At 35.4% G+C, this 23527-nt stretch overlaps 3 protein-coding genes and 3 non-coding genes across 6 annotated transcripts in view; 2 read left to right on the top strand and 4 right to left on the bottom strand.

The window, feature by feature from the left end:
- The first annotated feature begins 837 nt into the window (after positions 1–837).
- Positions 838–2646, top strand: LOC132902881 (uncharacterized). The gene has a single exon (XM_060949735.1). It carries the CDS (start codon positions 838–840, stop codon positions 2644–2646), a length of 1809 nt encoding a protein of 602 aa, XP_060805718.1.
- Positions 2647–3391: 745 nt separating this feature from the next.
- On the bottom strand, positions 3392–3588 carry LOC132902905 (small nucleolar RNA U3). Its single transcript, XR_009657278.1, has one exon. It is a non-coding gene; the product is annotated as a small nucleolar RNA U3 (small nucleolar RNA).
- A 5324-nt stretch (positions 3589–8912) lies between these two features.
- LOC132902880 (uncharacterized) lies at positions 8913–10721 on the top strand. Its single transcript, XM_060949734.1, has one exon. It carries the CDS (start codon positions 8913–8915, stop codon positions 10719–10721), a length of 1809 nt encoding a protein of 602 aa, XP_060805717.1.
- Positions 10722–11422: 701 nt separating this feature from the next.
- LOC132902908 (small nucleolar RNA U3) lies at positions 11423–11618 on the bottom strand. Its single transcript, XR_009657281.1, has one exon. It is a non-coding gene; the product is annotated as a small nucleolar RNA U3 (small nucleolar RNA).
- Positions 11619–12469: 851 nt separating this feature from the next.
- Positions 12470–12667, bottom strand: LOC132902904 (small nucleolar RNA U3). The gene has a single exon (XR_009657277.1). It is a non-coding gene; the product is annotated as a small nucleolar RNA U3 (small nucleolar RNA).
- A 1965-nt stretch (positions 12668–14632) lies between these two features.
- LOC106137231 (atrial natriuretic peptide receptor 1) overlaps positions 14633–23527 on the bottom strand; it is a 70216-nt gene continuing 61321 nt past the window's right edge. The window contains exons 17-22 of the mRNA XM_060949733.1: positions 23037–23223; positions 22381–22527; positions 17688–17880; positions 16857–17009; positions 15778–15898; positions 14633–14898 (exon numbers count right to left, since the gene is read on the bottom strand). Of these exons, the coding sequence (XP_060805716.1) occupies positions 14633–14898; positions 15778–15898; positions 16857–17009; positions 17688–17880; positions 22381–22527; positions 23037–23223 (1067 nt within the window). The remainder of the gene's footprint in view (positions 14899–15777; positions 15899–16856; positions 17010–17687; positions 17881–22380; positions 22528–23036; positions 23224–23527) is intronic.

Here is a 23527-nt window from a genome sequence, read left to right as displayed (position 1 = left end):
TAATAGGTAAACAAAATAACTGCAGGAATATACCTACCAATAATATTTTTCGTTATTTAATTGAAAATACGTATTATTTTTTATTGAGTAATAAAGCTTTGTTAAATTCATTAGTCCTTTAAAAGTCATAAAAAAGATAGCCCGTTATGTGTTTTTTTAAATTTACTTATGGTATTCCCTGCAAAGGTTTAATACTTTCCTTCATAGGTTTTGTAGCCTTTCTCTCGATTGGATATAAAATACATAACATCAACGAACGAAATATCAAACAATGTCAACAACAGTTAAATATAAGAAGAATTTGAATAAACGCAGTTGGCACACACTATGCTTTATCTTCATTCATTTCATAACAACGATACTATTACTTTTCAAACTACTTAACAACTCATCAGTCAACTGACAGAAGTTAATGCACGATGCATTCTAAAAGGTTTTTGAGAACAAAGGTTGATTTATAGCAGTGCATTGCGGATTTCGCCCGAGACCTGAAAAATTTCCACTTTCCATTAGACGCGAGTGTAACTCAATCTTGAGAATGGTGTTAAAAGTGTTTTAGTAATCTTTTGCTAAAACAAATTGCAAAATAATATTAGGAAGGCCGAGTGGAAACTGTCATGGCACTATTGTTAGTAAAATATTTTTCAAACAATATTAGTATGAACTGAAATAATTACGACAGATTGCAAATGACATTTATTTTTTTTAATCCAAATGAAAATTTAAAAGCAGTAGTTACATATTAAAAAAAAAATGTTTGTCTTAAAACTAAAAAAGCTTTTGGAAGCCGTTTGTCCTTCCTAAATTATAATTTATCGTTCGTTGGATTTATTTACAATGACGAGTAAGACTATTATTATCTTTATTCTTTTCCATTACTCATTAGCAAGAACAATAATTAATTCACATCTGGATCAAGATTCCAATATACAAGAATCTATAATCAACTGTGGTACAGAAATTGCGAATAAGCATTTCGACTACCGCATACATACCGCTGTATACTTCAATGACGTTGAAATAAAACATGTTAATTCATTCTTGATATCGTACAAGGGAACTGTTATCATAGAATGCAAAAGGGACACAGCTCCACCGAAGCAAGTGGTTGTGATTGTTGAAACATTCCATTCGTTCATGAAAATATTGTACAGAATGAAACCAGATCTCAGAGGAAAAACTTTGTTAAGCAGCGGTACGAAATTTATAATATTATTTCTATCAACACCCAAGAAAGTTGATAAAATATTCGCTATTTTGTGGAGTTACCATGTGACGAATGTAGTTACAATTGCGAACGAGAAAACCAACATTACATTGTACACATATTTTCCTTATCGTAATCAGTTTGATTGTCAGAATACTCTGCCGAAAATGATTGGCGTTTGGAAAGGAAACGCGATTACTGAAAATATTTTTTCAAACAAGATGAAGAATATGCAAGGTTGTCCACTTTACATATCAACCGATAAGCTATATCACCCTGAGTTAGAGTATAAGGTTCCTTTGCAAATAATAAAAAAAGTATTATTGAAACTACTCAGGGACAAAATGAATTTTACGGCCGTCACGTCAATTAGAGATTACGTTAGCTTGGATTTGCATAGAGCTCGCAACTGGTCTGACTCGCTCAATGACGTGGTTTCAGGGAGAGATAACATCTCCACTTGCAGTATTCCACTAGGGGTGGACAAATCAGGACTTCTAGATTTTTCTACACCCTATTTCCGTGTTCGTCATGGATGGCTAGCTCCGCCGATATCGCCGGGACCGGTCCTGTGGCGGCTACTGACACCGTTGAACGGTTATCTGTGGCTCATCCTTTTAATAGTTGTAACTATCGTCAATTTAATTCCAATCGTATGGAAGATAAGATCAGTTAAAAAATTTGGAATGACTTACTTTAAAAACTTCAAAAGATTACATGGAATTATTTTCCGGAGTTGGGGCGTGATGATGGGTCAACCAGTCAGGATGGCGCCAAAACGGTTCCGAGATTTATACATAATCGGCCTGTGGATTTGGTTTACTTTTGTTGTGAGAAGTGCCTATCAGAGTGTGCTCATATTGGCTTTGAAAACTGACACCGCGGACGGTGCCTTCAATAATTTGAAGGAAAGTATTGACTACGGTTACAAATTCGGTGGGCGCGCTACTTTCATTAACTATTTTGAATACGACCAAGGCATCAAGGATATGTTTATCGTTATTCCGGATTCTGAATTTGATAATATGTTTTGGGATGTAGTGGAGGGGAGGAAGAAGTTTGTGCTGGCTATTTCTTTAGAATATGCGTGGGCTTATTGTCTTTCTCGGGGAAGGAAAGAGAACGAATGTGGATTGGTCCTTGTTGACTCGATCTTGAGTGTTCCTTTGGTAATCTGGACGAGGCATCAATCGCCGTTTGCTAGGCTGATATCAATTTGGATTCAGCGATTCGTTGAGAGTGGTTTATTAGACAGGGAATGGGTAAATGCCCCGAGCGTTACTTCAGTGTTGCCTTCAGACGCCACTCCTCTCACTTGGAAACAAACTACGAGTTGCATGTTGTGTTATTTATTAGGTGTTGCCATCTCTATTATTGTATTTTTAATAGAACTTGCCCTGCACAAAATCAAAAAGAAAAAAATTAAATTCGTTTTATAATTAAAGCTCGATAGGGGGATAGATATTGCACGTTAATTATTGTCATTGCAAATCAATTTATCATATGACCTGTACAATCACTGTATCAAGACGAATTCAAATTTTTGAAAATATATAACTATTCATTAATCATACAAATATCATTTATTCAGATCCAGAAATCCGTATTTTCTTCGTGATACACAATTACTAATCACAAAGAAACTATCGGATTTTTGTATTTTAATTGTAATGTTTATTCATATATTTCTAGACTAAAGATTGTAATAAAAAATTCTGGAAGGACTACACCAACTTTGATTGAATTTGGCGCAGAGATAGATGAAACACTCAGGATCTTTTAATTAATATCTCCTAGAATTTATAGGTATATTCGAAATATATTATCTGATACATATAAATCAATCTCGTATTCATCAATTTATTAAACCGTTTCAAAGTCTTAATAAAACAACGTGTTCAAAAAATCTATAATTTACAATTTATTCACAAACTTACATTAAACAGATTGAAAGTAAAAAATATAAGTGTTTCATAAATCTAGTGTTCATTAAAAAAATAGATCCTGAAGCAGTTTCAGAGTCATATAAAAGTAGGCACAATACAGATTCTTAATAATATGAAACTAGATAAGTAGGTACACAAATAAACGTTATATTACAATTATATTTCCTTTTATTTTAATGAGAAGTTATACTGACGCTTTGTAAATAATTTAAAAGAGGTTGTAAAAATATATAAACTAACCACTCAGAAAGCGACAGTGTCCCACTCTCCCCTGGGGGAGCGAACGATCATCGAGGGCTGATGGTGAGCACCACCGCCCGCCTCACGCTCAGGACACCGCGCCACGTCTCCTCATCGTGGTTAGTGAGGCCCCGCGTATTGCGAGCGTCTATGCGAAGAGCTTCCTATAGAAATGATCCTATGAAGTAAGGTCTTGCCGCTAAACGATCGTGCCGAGGTAGTCAATCTGAGCGAAAAAATCTAACTAGCGCGTGTTAAACTAATATTAAATTTAAAAGTGCCATCTAGCGGAAAATTGGGTGCAACTTCAGGTAGAGGCCTGCCGCAACTACCGTTTGTTCTTAAATCTTTTTTTTTATAAAGTCATAGCCAGTCACACAATTACTACAAAACAGGTAAATATTGTTACTTCGTAAATATTTGGCACATGGCTTATTATCTACCTGCTTTGATATACACTTTGATAACAATTAATAAAGTAATTAGGCCGAGTAAAATAGTTTTAACACATATTTATTCAAATGATAATAACAAGTGTAGTTTCATTTGTTTCAAAACACAATATAACATTATCAAAACCGGCCAAGTGCGAGTTGGACTGGCGCACGAAGGCCCCAATTCCATCATCATAGTAACAAACATACTTAAATATTTATATTTTTATATTCACGTTTTACCTGTTTATTGAAATTTATCAAAAAATTGCTGAAGAATATGAATAAATGCCAAATGGAATGCAATTTTTTGAGTTATTATAACAACGCCATCTAGCGCAAATCGGTAGAACTACAACGCGGACATTACATACCACGTTGCATGTGTGATCCTAATAAACAAAACATATAATCACATTTATACCCCTTGCGGGGTAGACAGAGCCAACAGTCATCAAAAGAATGAAAGGTTCAACTGTTTGGCTCCTCATAATTTCAGAGAAATGAATTAGATGGCACTCTTTTAATTAATATATCCTAGAATTTATAGATATATTTATTTATAATGTGATACTTATATCATGCGCGCATTTTTATTTATTGAATCGCAAATAGTTTAAAGTGGTAAATAATAAAATAAGGTTTTCAGAAATCTATAATGTACAATTTATTCAACAACTTCTCTAAATAGTAAACAAATTGACAATAAATACAATACAAGGATTTCATACATCTAGAAAGCAATGTTCATATAAAAATAGATACTAATCCTGAAACAGTTTTAGAGTCATATAAAAGTAGGAACAATACAGACTTAATAATATGAAATTTGATAAGTACCTACACGAATATACGTTATAATTATATTACAACACTTCACGCATAGAACCTCTTTCATTGGCGATCCATCGAGGTTTTGAGTAACTTAAAAAAAATAGGTACTTATAGGTACTTAGTTATTCTTACAATAAAAACAGTATTGTTAATAAAGAATTTAGCTGTTCAGATTTTTGGAATTCTAGTTTACAACAGTTAGTATCAGATGGCTATACCTTGATATCAGATACGTTAATTAACATAAAGTACATAATCCCGAAAAGATTATCCAGATCGTTTAAAAATGAGAAAAAAATTAGCCTTTTATTATTCGGAATTCTGTCCTTTATAAAAAACCAAGATGTAAAGTTTCCATCTAAATTTAAGCTGTGAAAAATTGTATCACTTTATGTCTTCTCGCAGATGTCGTAAAAAGTTTAAACAACAGACAAATTATTGAATGGCTACCTACTTACATTTATAATCTAAGGTAAATAGGTGTAGCTCAACAAGGAAGCTAATACTCTTTGTTATTACGTCATTATTATTCAAAGAACGAATACTGGTCTAGAATAAAATATAAATGTTTGACAAATTGGAAAAACAGAAGTTGTAATTAGTTTTTGAGTGGGAGATAGACTAAGAGTATTCTATCCTATTATTTAATAGTTTCATCTAAATATTCATTGTACTTATTATAATTCTAGTCTCTATGAAGTAGACGTTAAATGTATTTTTAAGCGGTATCATTGTCCGATCCCAATGTCCCCATTACCATAGTATGAACCTACTTAAACTAAATCTTGATAAGTATATACAGTATTAGTTACATGATGCCTTAAGTGGACCCCCAAATTAAATGTGAATGAAATAAAAAAAGTAGGTAGTAAGTATAAAGAAAGAGTTAAAAAAAGATCCAAATTTCATCTATTGAAGTAAAATTACTTAGCTTGATATTTCCACTTCAATTATTCAACTCTTAACCTAAATAATACTGGGAACTGTTATCGAAAATTCTTGCTTTATCTTGAGTAAATTTCGGAATTCCGCAAACTTTAATCGGTTCCCTAACTTTGTGAGAATTTGCTCACTTAAATTACGCCTCGAAAAATATTAGCATGGATGTTTTTTCAGCTTTGACAGTACCTACAGGATACTTATGGGGATGTTTCGAAACTGAACATTTCTTAAATCATAAACAAATGTTGAATTTAAAAAAAGTATTTTATCATATTAAATGAAACTCGGAATTCTTCTTTTAGGTGGTGGCCTAACAACCCATCATTATTTGAATCTCAATTCTATCACTGAGAGAACACATGATGATGATGCACATGAACTGATGTCTGAGTCTGTTAGCTTCGTCTGGGATCAATAACGAATTATATGTATGTATTTGTATATCTTAGCAAGTTAACTCACCAGTGATGTAATCACTAGGACATTTCCTGCAAACAAATCTTCCAGAAGTATTTTGACATTTTCTAGGGACACAGGTGGAGCCGTCGGAGGAAACTAGTTCAGTTGCGTTGCAAGCCCTGCATTTTGCTGGTCCGCTTGGAACGCTATGGTCGTCGCATGCGCAAGAAAAGCCTGTTTAAAAAATTTTGAAATGAATACTTTTTAAGTAGACGTAGAGAGTAGTAGAGTAATTGTTTTTTATAAATCTATGTTTCTTCAGAAAGTTATTTCCGAAGATCTAGTCTAACTCACTGGAAAACTTTATTTTTGAGTTTATTCGTTACATACAAAACACTTTCTCTATGTAATAAAAAGAATATTAATAAAACATACATACATACATATAATCACGTCTATATCCCTTGCGGGGTAGACAGAGCCAACAGTCCTGAGCGGACTGATAGGCCACGTTCAGCTATTTGGCTTTAAGATAGAATTGAGATTCGAATAGTGACAAGTTGCTAGCCTATCGCCTAAAAAAAGAATCTCAAGTTTGTAAGCCTATCCCTTAGTCGCCTTTTACGACATCCATGGGAAAGAGATGGAGTGGTCCTATTCTTTTTTGTATTGGTGCCGGGAACCACACGGCATATTAATAAAATCTTGTAGGATAATTATTTGAAAAAAACCTAATTAGTAGATCCTACATTTAAAATCAAAATTTGAATAGAATACCTACATAAGATATTCTGCAAGAATATCTTTTCAACATTTAGAACTTTTTGAATAGCTCATAACTGCACCTATATATTTCATTTAAAATACTTTTAAAGTGCTTAGAGAATATATCACTAAACAATCATTAGCTTAAGTTACAAATTACAAAGTATTTAACATTAAAATTTACTTACCATCTGCAGAACGAATCATCGATACGTTAGCAGGACACGCCTGGCAGCTCATCAAATTGGGATCATAATACTCTGTTGAATTACAAATAGGTAATTCATATGCACTTAAACCAAAAATCATAAATACAATCAAATATACTATGGCTAATCCCATTTCACGGCCAGTTTTTTTTTTAATGAGGAAAAGAGATTCGTTTTGAAGTTAACACTGGCATCTAACAAAAAATATTAATAATAATGTAGTACACGATTTTAAATCAAGAAAATAAAACATATTACACTACAAAACTGGCCGATAATTATTGACGTATTTTTCAAAAAAACAAAACAAAGCACGCCATTTTCTTGTTTGCAATAATGTGTTATATACGTTGCCTAGCAACAACTAGGGTTGACAAAACGTAATTTAAAATAAATGAAATGGAGCAAGACCCTTCATCAGTTTAAAAATAAACTTATATAAACATCATGTTAGCTTAGAATATTTTGTACATAAATAAAGGTTACGAATTTATTGAGTTACTTTAATAGGTTGCCGTGTGGTTACCGGCACCAATACAAAAAAGAATAGGACCACTCCAACTCTTTCCCATGGATGTCGTAAAAGGCGACTAAGGGATAGGCTTACAAACTTGGGATTCTTTTTTAGGCGATTGGCTAGCAACCTGTCACTATTTGAATCTCAATTCAATCATTAAGCCAAATAGCTGAACGTGGCCATTCAGTCCTTTCAAGACTGTTGGCTCTGTCTACCCCGCAAGGGATATAGACGTGAACATATGTATGTATGTATGTTTAATAGGTAAACAAAATAACTGTTCGTATACACTGATAATATATTTGTTATTTAATTGAAAATACGTAGTATTTTGTTATTATGTAGTAAAGCTTTATTAAATGCATTAGTCGTTTTTATAGTCCGTTATGCCTTTCTTAAATTTTCCTATGGTATTCCCTGCAAAGGTTGCGGAGGTCAGACGGAAACCTTTCTTTCGTGGTCATAGACACATCTCGCGTTTCTCTTCAGAGAGGTAAGGCCGCTTCGCCTTATGACTATCTAACAATCATTTATCATACGACAATACGTCTTTATACCTTACGGGAATACTCTCGATTGGATACTTGAAATACATAACATCAACGAACGAAACATCAAAAAATGTCAACAACAGTTGAATATTAGAAGAGTTTGAATAAACGCAGTTGGCACACAAAATTCAAATTCAAAATTTTTATTCATTACTATAGAATACTATATATCGCTTAATAATTGTCAAAACGTATGGTTTAACAACATTGGTTGACGTCAAATAAATTACTTAAAAACTAAGTTTACTGCCGCTTCCAAGGCGTCAGTGCAGAAGAAGCGGTAACAAACTGCACTGCAGCATTTTCTTCAACAACGTCAACTTCACAATATTAATTAAACTTAGAATAGAAGAAACACACTATGCTTTGAATGAAGATTATTATACTATTACTTTTCAAACTACTTACTACAACTCATCAGTCAACTGACAAAAGTAAATGCACGATGCATTCTAAAAGGTTTTTGAGAACAAAGGTTGATTTATAGCAATGCATTGCGGATTTTGTCCGAGACGTGAAAAATTCCCACTCTCCATTAGAAGCGAGTATAACTCAATCTTGAGAATGGTGTTAAAAGTGTTGTAATAATCTTTTGCTGAAACAAATTGCAAAATAATATTAGGAAGACCGAGTGGAAACTGTCATGGCACTATTGTCAGTCAAATGTTTTTAAAACAATATTAGTATTAACTGAAATACTCACGACAAATTGCAAATGCCTTTTCTTTTTTTGTAATCCAAATAAAAATTTTAAAGCAGTACTTACATATTTAAAAATAAATGTTTGTCTTAAATCTAAAAACGCTTTTGGAAGCCGTTTGTCCTTCCTAAATTGTGCTACTTAAATCGTTCGTTGGATTTATTTACAATGACGAGTAAGACTATTATTATCTTTATTCTTTCCCATTACTCATTAGCAAGAACAATAATTAATTCACATCTGGATCAAGATTCCAATATACAAGAATCTATAATCAACTGTGGTACAGAAATTGCGAATAAGCATTTCGACTACCGCATACATACCGCTGTATACTTCAATGACGTTGAAATAAAACATGTTAATTCATTCTTGATATCGTACAAGGGAACTGTTATCATAGAATGCAAAAGGGACACAGCTCCACCGAAGCAAGTGGTTGTGATTGTTGAAACATTCCATTCGTTCATGAAAATATTGTACAGAATGAAACCAGATCTCAGAGGAAAAACTTTGTTAAGCAGCGGTGCGAAATTTATAATATTATTTCTATCAACACCCAAGAAAGTTCATAAAATATTCGCTATTTTGTGGAGTTACCATGTGACGAATGTAGTTACAATTGCGAACGAGAAAACCAACATTACAATGTACACATATTTTCCTTATCGTAATCAGTTTGATTGTCAGAATACTCTGCCGAAACTTATTGGCGTTTGGAAAGAAAACGCAACTACTGAAAATATTTTTTCAAACAAGATGAAGAATATGCAAGGGTGTCCCCTTTACATATCAACCGATAAGCTATATCACCCTGAGTTGGAGTATAAGGTTCCTTTGCAAATAATAAAAAAAGTATTATTGAAACTACTCAGGGACAAAATGGATTTTACGGCCGTCACGTCAATTAGAGATTACGTTAGCTTGGATTTGCATAGAGCTCGCAACTGGTCTGACTCGCTCAATGACGTGGTTTCAGGGAGAGATAACATCTCCACTTGCAGTATTCCACTAGGGGTGGACAAATCAGGACTTCTAGATTTTTCTACACCCTATTTCCGTGTTCGTCATGGATGGCTAGCTCCGCCGATATCGCCGGGACCGGTCCTGTGGCGGCTACTGACACCGTTGAACGGTTATCTGTGGCTCATCCTTTTAATAGTTGTAACTATCGTCAATTCAATTCCAATCGTATGGAAGATAAGATCAGTTAAAAAATTTGGAATGACTTACTTTAAAAACTTCAAAAGATTACATGGAATTATTTTCCGGAGTTGGGGCGTGATGATGGGTCAGCCAGTCAGGATGGCGCCAAAACGGTTCCGAGATTTATACATAATCGGCCTGTGGATTTGGTTTACTTTTGTTGTGAGAAGTGCCTATCAGAGTGTGCTCATATTGGCTTTGAAAACTGACACCGCGGACGGTGCCTTCAATAATTTGAAGGAAAGTATTGACTACGGTTACAAATTCGGTGGGCGCGCTACTTTCATTAACTATTTTGAATACGACCAAGGCATCAAGGATATGTTTATCGTTATTCCGGATTCTGAATTTGATAATATGTTTTGGGATGTAGTGGAGGGGAGGAAGAAGTTTGTGCTGGCTATTTCTTTAGAGTATGCGTGGGCTTATTGTCTTTCTCGGGGAAGGAAAGAGAACGAATGTGGATTAGACCTTGTTGACTCGATCTTGAGTGTTCCTTTGGTAATCTGGACAAGGTATCAATCGCCGTTTGCTAGGCTGATATCAATTTGGGTTCAAAGATTCGTTGAGAGTGGTTTATTAGACAGGGAATGGGTAAATGCCCCGAGCGTTACTTCAGTGTTGCCTTCAGACGCCACTCCTCTCACTTGGAAGCAAACTACGAGTTGCATGTTGTGTTATTTATTGGGTGTTGCCATCTCTACTATTGTATTTTTAATAGAACTTGCCCTGCACAAAATCAAAAAGAAAAAAATTAAATTCGTTTTATAATTAAAGCTGGATAGGGATATTGCACGTTAATTCTTGTCATTGCAAATCAATTTATCATACAACCTGTACAATCACAGTATTAAGACGAATTCGAATTTTTGAAAAAATATAACATACATACATACATATGGTCACGTCTATATCCCTTGCGGGGTAGACAGAGCAAACAGTCTAAAAAAAAAAAAAAAACAGTGAAAAAATATAACTATTCATTAATCATACAAATACCAATTATTCAGATCCAGAAATCCGTATTTTCATCGTGATACACAATAACTAATCACAAAGAAACTATCGGATTTTTGTATTTTAATTGGAATGTTTATTCATATATTTCTAGACCAAAGATTGTATTAAAAAATTCTGGAAGGACTTTGATTGAATTTGGCACAGAGTTAGATGAAACACTCAGGATCTTTCAGTTAATATCTCCTAGAATTTATAGGTATATTCGAAATATATTATCTGATACATATATATATTTCTCGTATTATTATTTATTAAACCGTTTCAGTCTTAAACAACGTGTTCAAAAAATCTATAATATACAATTTATTCAAAAACTTACATTGAACAGAACTAGATAAGTACACAAATAAACGTTATAGTTATATTACAATTAAAGTTCCTTTTTATTTTAATGGGACGGTATACTGACGCTTTGTAAATAATTTTAAAAAAGTTTGTAAAAATATAAACTAACCACTCAGAAAGCGACAGTGTCCCACTCTCCCCTGGGGAGCGAACGATCATCGAGGGCTGATGGTGAGCACCACGGCCCGCCTCACGCTCAGGACACCGCGCCACGTCTCCTCATCGTGGTTAGTGAGGCCCCGCGTATTGCGAGCGTCTATGCGAAGAGCTTACTATAGAAATGATCCTATGAAGTAAGGTCTTGTCGGTGAACGATCGTGCTGAGGTAGTCAATCTGAGCGAAAAAATCTAACTAGCGCGTGAGAAACTAATATTAAATTTAAACGTGACATCTAGCGGAAAATTGGGTGCAACTTCAGGTAGAGCCGTGCCACTCCTACCTTTAGTCCGTTCAAACCCTTTTTTTCCGTCCGTTAAGTCCGAAGTAACTGACAGTTGTACTATTATTACGTACAAAACAGGTAGATAGATATTGTTCCTTCGTAAACATTTGGCGCATTTTGGCATATTATCTATCTGCTTTGATAGACATAATATAGTATATACCTACATATATCCATGCCATCACGCCTCTCCCGTTTCCACCACACTCATTACTCTTACCTCCTAGGGTACTCCTAACATCTTCCTTTTTTAAGACATTCAAAATTTTGTCCTTGAAAGTTTGACGAGGCCCACTCGGTCCCACTTTTACAGTCAGCTCTGGCTTATAAATTCTTTTCGTTAGTATGTCCTCATCCATTCTCTCGACATGCCCAAACCATCTCAACATACTCTTTACAATTTTGGTCACCACATCCTCTTTCACTCCACACATTTCTCTTACATCAATATTTCTAATTCGATCTATAAACCTAACACCACACGTACTTCTAAAAGCTATCATTTCAGTTCCGTTAACTCTACTTTTATTTTGTATCTGCCATACCCAACTATCACTCCCATACTTAAGAGTAGACATTACCACACCATTATGAATTACCAATTAAGCATTTCTTGATGCCCTCCTATTTCTCATAGAAGAAAGTAAAGCCATAGGATAGGGCATTACAACTTTTTTTAATATTTTTTTAAACAGATTTAAAGTAAAACTAACCACTCAGAAAGCGAAAGTGTCCCACTCTCCCCTGGGGGAGCGAACGATCATCGAGGGCTGATGGTCAGCGACCACCGCCCGCCTCACGCTCAGGACACCGCGCCACGTCTCCTCATCGTGGTTAGTGAGGCCCCGCGTATTGCGAGCGTCTATGCGAAGAGCTTACTATAGAAATGATCCTATGAAGTAAGGTCTTGCCGGTAAACGATCGTGCCGAGGTAGTCAATCTGAACGAAAAAATCTAAATAGCGCGTGTTAAACATATATAAAATATAAAGTTGCCATCTAGCGGAGAATTGGGTGCAACTTCAGGTAGCGTCGTGCCGCACCTACCTTTTGTTTTTAAAACTTTATCACTGTTATAACAAAACAGGTAGATATTGATCCTTCGTAAATATTTGGCACATTTTAGCTTATTATCTACCTGTTTGCGAGTCGAAGTCACCGAAGTTCAGTCATAATTGTAGATTAGCATTAAAAAGAATATTATTTTTTTAAATAATATCATAGGAACTTTAATTTATTATTTATATTTTATCGTACATACTCATCATTGACATACATAGGTATACAATTTGCATTATATACTGAATAACCTATTCTGTAAATTACAATCTGCTTATGATTGTGATGAAATATATTTAGATACGCATCCATCTTGACTTGTTATATACTTGTTTTTTTATTTGTTTAATAGAGTTAAGAAATTAATTAGACACCAACAAAAGTTATCACATAAATGGAAGAAGAGGGGTTTTACATAACTATACAAATGTATCTCATGTCCCATGTGCGAAACGCCTTTTAAGGTACACTGAGGTACACATCAGGTACGTTTTTAATCCAAAACAGATATTAAAATCCGTGAGGTACACCCGCCATTCTGACACACATCACGAAAAGTATGCTAAAGTATAATTACTTGTTAGGTTATTCATTCAGACTTCTGCATTGTTTACAGTTATTCTGGATAATTAAATCAAATGTAACAATCGTTTCTATATTCTTTTATAAATGCCCTACTTCATGCACCATATACACATATCTGAAGTTATACCACGAAGCGCTATTACAGTACTGCACACTGATAATAATTTAGCCATCACATCCACGTGTCGCCCCCATCAGACAAGCCATTTGCAAACAAATCTGTTCGACGCAGCAATCTCTTATTAAATGTAAATCCGTATAACCGGCTCGTTACGCCCGGATTACAGGCGGGCCATAAAGTGCGCATAATCTGTACCGTTTACACCATGTTAAACACGTTTGCATGCTTAGTATCTTGGTTCGATGAATCTTCATTCTATTTGTCTAAATAATATTAAAGATGATCTAATTAATAATAATCAATAAATAATAATAAATAATAATCGTGGCAAGTGGAAAGAGGTAGTCTCTGCCTACCCCTCCGGGAAAGAGGCGTGATTTTATGTATGTATTGTATGTATGATCTAATAAACTCGGAATTTTATTTTGTAGGCGATGGACTAAGAACCTGTCACTATTTAAATCTCAATAAAATCATTAAACTATACAGCCGAGAGTGGCCGTTCAGTCTTTTCAAGACTGTCGGCTCTGTCTTCCCCGCAAAGGATATAGGCGTGATTATATGAATGTATGAGAAACAATTACCTACTAACATAAAGTATTCATCTTATCTTTACTAAATATCGATATACATATATTTTTCTTAAAATTATTAAAATTTTACGTTATAACAATTAATATTAATAAAAATAGCCTTTCAACGTGCCACATAATGAGCCCAGACAACTAGTGTGTTCCCTGATTTCCAGACTACTTTGCTAAGCTAACCCTAGCTCATTGCATCCTAGGATCCATATTGGGTCCCATATTTTTTTATGGTCCAGCATCATTTCGAATAAAATTTCATACGAAAAATATTATGTGGATCAAAGATTAGTATATGGACCCTCATACGAGTATAAGGTTAATGACATGCATAATCACCGTTTCGCATAACGTTTTTCGTCATAACTAATCTTCATTCCACGTAATGTTTTTCATATGAAATTTAAATTTCATTTCACGTTCAACCACAAACAAAATTTTATTCCATTGCACGATCACAACGCGACAATCACAATGATATCTCAATTCAATCATCCAACATCTCTTCAGCCTGGGAATCCTGCGATCAAGCGGCCAACGTCGGTGGGTCAACCACTAGATACGGCACTTGCAAAACCGGCTGAGGCAATGTTGGGAACAATATGGGGTATTGCGGTGGCGGCTGGGGACTCTGCGCGACCGCCCTGGACTCGGGCTCCGAGCATTGCAGCAGCCAGTGGGTGAGCATACGGCCCCTGCCTTTCAGCTCCACTTCACCTCGCCTCTCCACGACGAACGTCCCCCATTGTTGGAGTAATACTCGCGTGCTTTCGCTCAAGTGGATCCGTAGAGCTTGAAATGAAAAAATGTTGTTAAGAATGGAGATAACGTTATTTTAGTTGACACTTTGAACAGTGTCTTTGAATTATATAAACATACATACACAGTACATAAAATCACGTATTTTTCCCGGAGGGGTAGGCAGAGACTACCTCTTTCCACTTGCCACGATCTCTGCACACTTCCTTTGCTTCATCCACATTCACAACTGTCTTCATGCAAGCTCGGCGGTTTCGGCGAATTAAACATAATAAATAAATATATACGGGACAAATTACACAGACCTCAAAGTAACAGACTTGTGTTATGATATACTAACCCAAGGATACAGTATTTTAAAATAGATACTTATATAGATAAATATCCACGACCCAGGCCAATCAGAGAATTCTCTAATAAGTATTTTATCAGACTTGTAAAAATTATAAAAAAACAGATGAATGATGTTAAAACATATTTTGGGGTAACTAAAGTCAAATAAGCATTAGATGAATAAGTCTAAATGTGATTTTTGTGTAAATTAATTTTTATTAGTTGTTTGCATAAGGATTAAAACTTTATTGATTGTATATATCACTACATAGTATAAAACAAAGTCGCTATTTTAGTCTGTTTGTCTGTATGCTTAAATCTTTAAAATTACGCAACGGATTTTGATGCGGTTTTTTGTAACAGGTAGAGTGATTCAAGAGGAAGGTTTTTATGTATAATTTTTTCCGAATTTTGCACCCGCGCGAAGCCGGGGCGGGTCACTAGTTACTTAAATAAGAACACAAAATACACACTGGTTTGATACTTGTGTAGGTATTACATTTGATTACGACTTTTACCTAGAACAAGTAACAAAAAAAGCAAAACACTTCATTATTTGCTGTGCACTATTATACTCACGTTGTCCGGTAGATTCCATCCTGCTGGCGGTGTTGACAGTGTCCCCAAATAGACAATAATGCGGCATCTTGACTCCCACCACTCCTGCGCAGACTGGGCCCGAATGTACGCCAACCCGTACCTGAACAATATTGTCTTTTATAAAACATGTATCATGAAGTCTAATTATTCATACATACATATGGTCACGTCTATATCCCTTGCGGGGTAGACAGAGCCAACAGTCTTGAAAAGACTGAATGGCCACGTTCAGCTATTTGGATTAATGATATAATTGAGATTCAAATAGTGACAGGTTGCTAGCCCATCGCCTAAAAAAGAATTTCAAATTTGTAAGCCTTCCCTTAGTCGCCTTTTACGACATCCATGGGAAAGAGATGGAGTGGTCCTATTCTTTTTTGTATTGGTGCCGGGAACCACTCGGCACAATATTATCTTTTATAAAACAAGTATGTAAATATCGTGAAGTCTAATTATTCTGAACTAACTTTTACCAGGTCTTCGCTATAGACAGGTGACTTTCAGGAAATAAATGAAGTTATGTCACTTGTAAAAAGTCTCTTCTACAAATTTTATTACAATCAGCAGAAGTTGGATTTTAATCATTTCAAACTAAACTACTCAAAATTCGTGTTTTTATATACCTTATACAGAATTCTGTTAGGACGCAATTACGATAATTAACTGAAGGGAATACGAAGATGAAAGTAGTCATGATAGGACCATACATACATATAATCACGTCTTTATCCCTTGCGGGTTAGACAGGGCCAACAGTCTCGAAAAGACTTGATAGGCATATAAACTTGGGATTTTTCTTTTAATTAAGCGATGGGCTGCCACTATTTTAATCTCAATTCTATAATTTCAGCCAAACAGCTACGTTACTAACGTGGCCTTTCAGTCTTTTGATGACTGTTGGCTCTGTCTACCCCGCAGGGGATATAGACGTGACTATAAGTATATTACTTAAATATTAATACTTGTGTAGATATTGTCGAAATCGCACCTTTTACATATGATTTCGATCTTCACCTAGCTGGTGTTTTGGCAAGTTATCTTCACGTTTTCACCATTACCTCGAGCCTGTGCGTGGGGCGGTGCTTGACCACGAAGCCCCTGACGGCCTCCACCACCGCCAGCGCCATCAGACAGATCTCCCGCGCGTGCAGATCGCCGTTACGCTCCGGCAGACCTGACACCACCATGTAGGCGTCGCCTATCGTTTCTACCTATTTAAATTAATTAAAACTTAAAACAGAAAACTAATCATCATCAGTGTTTTATTGTTATTACTAGCGACCCGCCCCGCCTTCGCACGGGTGCAAAATTATAAATGTTATTATACATAAAAACCTTCCTCTTGAATCACTCTACCTGTTACAAAAAACCGCATCAAAATCCGTTGCGTAATTTTAAAGATTTAAGCATACAGACAAACAGACTAAAATAGCGACTTTGTTTTATACTATGTAGTGATGATACTAAGATGTGAAATTTCGATTTTTTTTTTAAATATAATAAAATCGGCAATTTTCAAGTCGGACTAGGGTAAGAAAGTTACCGTAACATCAGTCCCATCACCTTTTTATCAAATTTATCCCAAACCTCCTAAACTATTTTACGTTTTTATATATCCATTTTACATTTCATTTGATTACACCATTTGACATTTCAAATGGTCTAATATTATTATGGCAGTTACAAGTATGGAGTGTCATAATAATTTTATTTTTCACAAATTTGTATCGAACCATTTTTAAAACCTTATATAAGAATCCAAAGTCGCTGAATATAATAGAGTTGTCTATAAAGCGACGTATAGGAGGAAAAACAAAACTAGAAGGGTTCCAATTTTGAATTGACTACGATACCATTAAAAAAAATAAAAACCTTATTTATCTACCCACCTTATAAACATCATAAAACCCTATAATCCTGTCGAAGGTGCTGTACAGATCGTTGAGCAGGTCAACCACCTGGATGGGCGTGGAGGCGGCGCACAGCTCAGTGAAGCCCACGATGTCACTGAAGTACACCGTCACGCATTCAAATCCTTCGGGCTGGACCATCTCGCCTGCCATCAGTTGCTGGGCAACTGGCCTGCATATAAAAATACAAATAAGTCATTATACATACATACATACATAAAATCACGCCTCTTTCCCGGAGGGGTAGGCAGAGACTACCTCTTTCCACTTGCCACGATCTTTGCATATTTCCCTCGCTTCATCCACATTCATAACTCTCTTCATGCAAGCTCGGCGGTTTCGGGTACTTTTGACCTGACCCTTTACCAGGACGTCCTTAATTTGATCAAGATATGTTCGTCTAGGTCTTTACACAAATAAGTCATTAACTTTAGTTAAATATGTTAAACGATATTTATGCACACGCCATACCGCTCCAAAATTCATCTCTCCTCTCATGGGTTTACTGGAAGAGATTTCTTTTGAAATAAGTGGCACCTTTGTACTTGAATTACTGTATTAAATGCTCCTGAATATAATTTTTTGTACATAAATAAATAACTAAGTCATATAAAATTAGCCTGAGAATTAACACCGCGATTATTTTTTACGCTCTTTCTAGTTTAATCTCAGGGCTAAATGTTATCAAAATCAATCCAACACTATATCATTCGATGAAAGCATTGTAAAAATTTGTTTTCCAACTTCCGCATTAATAATACTACTAGTTTTCGCTCACTACTTTGCCCACGTAAAAGTACCCTATGTCCTTCGTCGAACTCCATACCTATGCAAATTTCATGGATATCAATTCAGTGGTTTTGACGTGACCGAAGAAAAAACTAACACACTTTCACATTTATAAGTAAAGTTGCTGATAACGATTATATTGACATATATAGTAAGTAAGTATAATAGTAGAATTTGATCTGTTCTGAAATATCAATTTACCCATGTAATTAAGCGACAAACAATTAGTGGAATTAATGAGAGTGGAATAGAAACAAGAAAGTATTTTCCACAAATCAGGGCTCCCTTTGGGAGTTCTCAATTTGACTAACGATCGTTTTATTGATTTTTCCCGAGGCAGGCATTTACGTGATTTAAGGATCCCATAGGAATTACTGAAGATAGGTTTTTGAATACATCTTTTCTTCAGTACAAATGAAATAATAATAACTTCTGATAAACGGTTTTAATTTATCTTTGTTAATCCTTAACGGATATAATAAGAGTTACTAGCTTGTGTACGTGGCTTCACTTTAAAGTATATTTTTTACACAAACTAGTGCTGTGTGGTTCCCGGAACCAATATAAAAAGCATAGGGCCATTCCATCTCTTTCCCATGGATGTCGTAAAAGGTAACTAAGGGATATGCTTATAAACTTGGGTTTCTTCTTTTAGGCGATGGGCTAGCAACCTGCCAGTATTTAAATCTCAATTATATCGTTAAGCCTAACAGCTGAACGTCAGGCTGTCAGTCTTTCAGGGCTGCTGGGTCTATAATTATATGAATGAATGGATAGTGGTACATACTACGGGTTTTTACCTCCTAAGATTGCTATATACTTCTCTCTTGCACATTCATTTCATCTTACCCTACTCCTTACATCCCTCATTTAAATCCATCTGCATTAGGTTCCTTAAAGTTTGGCAAAACTTTATGTGTAAATTTTTTGATCATTTTCTGTTCTCGTAGCAATTTCCGAAATTCATCTTTTTATTTGTTTATTTATGTATACAAAATTAAGTACAAGAACATTTAATATAGTAATTCTAGTACAAAGGTGTTACTGATTTCAATAGTATCTAATGCCGTGTGGTTCCCGGCACCAATACAAAAAAGAATAGGACCACTCCATCTCTTTCCCATGGATGTCGTAAAAGGCGACTAAGGGATAGGCTTACAAACTTGGGATTCTTTTTTAGGCGACAGGCACATTTTTTAGCAACCTGTCACTATTTGAATCTCAATTCTATCATTAGCTCTGTCTACCCCGTAAGGGATATAGACCTGATGATATGTATGTATGTATGTATCTAATATAATCTCTTCCAGTAGATCTATGAGAAGAGAGATGATTTTTGGACCGGTATGGCGTGTGCATAAATATTGAATATCGTATATAGGTATCTCTTATATCTCTTTGTATGACAACACGCCCCATTGAATATTACAGTAGATGTATATGTTGAGCAAGCCTCAGCCAAATGAACATAAATTACAAAGCACGAAATAAGACGCTCTTTCGGAATCACATGCCATTCACGCTGAATTTATTCCACCCTACAATAAAAAAAATACAGAAAGCGCCTCTGAACCTAGAAATTATCGGGACAAAGCTATGTAAATAACCAAATTATTGAAGCCAAATAAATAGGTATACATACATACATACATAAAATCACGCCTCTTTCCCGGAGGGGTAGGCAGAGACTACCTCTTTCCACTTGCCACGATCTCTGCATACTTCCTTCGCTTCATCCACATTTATAACTCTTTTCATGCAAGCTCGGCGGTTTCGGGTACTTTTGACCTGACCCTTTACCAGGACCTTACCTTACCTTTTTTTATAAATAGGTATCAATATATTTATATTTTTTACTTTAAAACTTTTCCTCTCACATTTCTAAATTAATATTGAAATATACTAAATATTTCTTACATTCCAAAAAAAGGGAAACGTCAATGTAAATATCACTCTCTTTGTGAATGTGATCGTGGCCTCTTTTGAGCCAAAATTGCTTACAAAATTATTTCTTAAAAAGGCTTTTTAGCAAAAACGTGAAGACTTTTCCTTGATGAAATTTGTGATTTCATTCATAAGAATGTATAATTCATTCATAAAAAGAACGGTTCAAGTGCAGATAATTGCTATAAAAGCTTGATATTTTATTAGAACAATGGAAATTTTACCTCAATAGTCTTTTTTGTGATAATGTTCGTATACCCAGATTACCCAGTGGCAGTGCAAACGATAAAACTTATTTTAAGTATATTGTAGATTTTCAGCTAAGTGACTATATATGTCTTATTGAGAAATAAAGATCTTTGAACTTAACAATGGAAATTAACCGTAGGCAAAGATATATAGTATATATGAATATTGTAGCTCATCAGGCAGCTTTTTGCGTTGTTGCAAAATTGTTGATCATAGACAGTGTAAGGAAAATTTGAAATTTAGGTTCCTCAGTTTACGTTCTTATAAAGGAATTCCTAACATATCGTCGGGCGCGCACGGAATTCGTAGGAAAAATAACTAATATTATTAAGTCTCTTAGGATGTGTGGACACATTTTCATTACTCTTTCAAGCAAAATATACATACATATAATCACGTCTACATCCCTTGCGGGGTAGATACAAACAACAGTATTGAAATGACTGATAGGACACATTCAGCTGTTTAGCTGCATGAGAATTGGGATTCATATAGTCACAAGAGGTTGCTAGCCTCTCATCTAAAAGAAGAATCCCAAGTTAATAAGCCTATCCCTTAGTCGCTTTTTACGACATTCATGGGAAAGAGATGGAGTGGTCCTATTATTTTTTCTGTTGGTGCCAAGAACCGCAGGACACCAATAGAAAATTTACTGAAGGGATTTTGATGAATTTATTACACATGGAATAATATGAGGACTTTTTATCCTGAAATTCCAAAAGCCCCAGGGCACGGCTTGACCCCTATATGTTTCGTAACATTATCCATCTTTACGGTTGTATAATATACGATTTGTAGCCAACACCAAACAACCAAAGAGCAACATTAAGATACAATGTATATACCAAGATATATGTATGTATGTTCCCAGAAATAAAAGGCGTTAATCACGAAATAAACAGACAATTGAATCAATTCGCTGTTAGGAGCAGTAAAACGTTTTACTGCGATACACCACGCACACATAATTCTTATTGAATTCGATGTTGATATAAAACTGAGTATAACCATTCATGATACTTTGAATAAGCATGTAATCAATACAAAAAAGAATAGGACCACTCCATCTTTTTCCCATGGATGTCGTACAAGGCGACTAAGGGATAGGCTTACAAACTTGGGATTCTTTTTTGGCGATGGGTTAGCAACCTGTCACTATTTGAATCTCAATTCTATCAGTAAGCCTTAATTAATAGCTGAACGTGGCCATTAGATCTTTTCAAGACTGTTGCCTCTGTCTACCCCACAAGGAATAGACATGACCATATGTATGTGGGTATGTATGTCAATACTTTTACCAGATTTCTTCTTTCAAGTGTCAATGTTAGTACGAATATCATTACAATACACTGCTAAAATTTTGAATTAAAAGTTACATAACATTCTCTCGTCAGGTCTGCTGCTTCCGTTCCCGTAACTGTTAAAGCATATCAAGGGAAAAGCATCCAAACTTGAGACCCTCTTTCAAGCGTTAGATTAACAACCAGTCACTTAATCTGCATCTTAATTATTATTCCATCATGGAATATGCCTAAACGTGACCTCAAAGCCCAATTACAAGCCTATTCCTTAGTCACCTTTTACTATATCCAAGTGAAAGATATGGAGTGGTTCTTTTTCTATAAGTACCAGAAACCACATGGCCTCATAATACGAGTAAGTAAGTACATTGTCGAAAATTACTACGGACCTTGGTAGAACCTGGTACAGCAGTTCCTCCGACCTCCTCTTCTCCAGCGAGAGCTGTTCCGTCTTCTCCTCCACCAAGGATTCGAGGTTGTTGGCATACTGCTCCATGCGACGAAGAAGATCATCCATCAGGTTGTCACAGTAACCCCTGTGTGAAGTGGAAATTAACACTAAACAATTCTCCAAATGCCTGAACTTTTCATACATATAACGGTTGATTTATTTTCTAAATGGAATATCGGATTTCATTGAAATTTTATTAAAGTGGAGCAATTACATAATGTAGGTATACTTTTAATGTTATATATGTAGTTGACGGTGTTCGAATTTAATTTTTTCGCTCAGAACATTCGTGCGTCAAAAATGGGTAGGCTTATGCGACCTAATAAATCCAGGAGGATAAAGAAACTTGGTGCAGTTAGCATTGATGATTTCAAAGTTCGGCCGCCGTTCTCCGCATCCCCTCCACCCGTTGTCACCTTACATACATACATATGGTCACGTCTATATCCCTTGTGGGGTAGACAGAGCCAACATGACTTGAAAAGACTGGTAGGCCACGTTCAGCTGTTTGGCTTAATGATAGAATAGAAGCTGTCACCTTGGTTTATAAAATGAGCCTGAATTAAAGTATTCATTATAGATATAGACATTTACTTAATGTAATTAGCATTGATGGTGTCGAAGCTTGGTCTCTCATCAGGGATCTCGTTCCAGCACTTGGCAGCTAGCTCCAGTAGCTCCGCTGCCGCCCCCGCGCCCCCTCCCCCCGCTGTCACCTCACTGGTGCACACCACGGGCCGAAAGGGGGGTGACTCTCGCGCACAGACGCGGGACACTATTTCTTTGAATAAAACAGTCATTGATCAAAATAAAGGGTATTATGAGAAATTATTATTTCACAATAGTAATTATGTATGTCGTTGCCTTGGCGCCTTTCGGAGAAATACCCGATAATGTTACCCATGAAAATACATTGAACTCTTATAATTTCGATATATTTATCCCTTATAGGGTTGAAAGATTCAAAAGTCATAATACTTAAATGTCTCTTTAAGTTGAATAGGTAAATTATAAAATTGAGTTTTAGAGATAGTGGTTTTCCTAAAAGAAATTACTATACAGATGTATGTAATGATACGCTTTTT

Source organism: Amyelois transitella, chromosome 19 (genome assembly GCF_032362555.1).
Source record: "Amyelois transitella isolate CPQ chromosome 19, ilAmyTran1.1, whole genome shotgun sequence".
Classification (NCBI taxonomy): domain Eukaryota; kingdom Metazoa; phylum Arthropoda; class Insecta; order Lepidoptera; family Pyralidae; genus Amyelois; species Amyelois transitella.
Note: the sequence above shows the minus strand (reverse complement) of the source record. Positions and strands in the feature narration are given on the sequence as shown.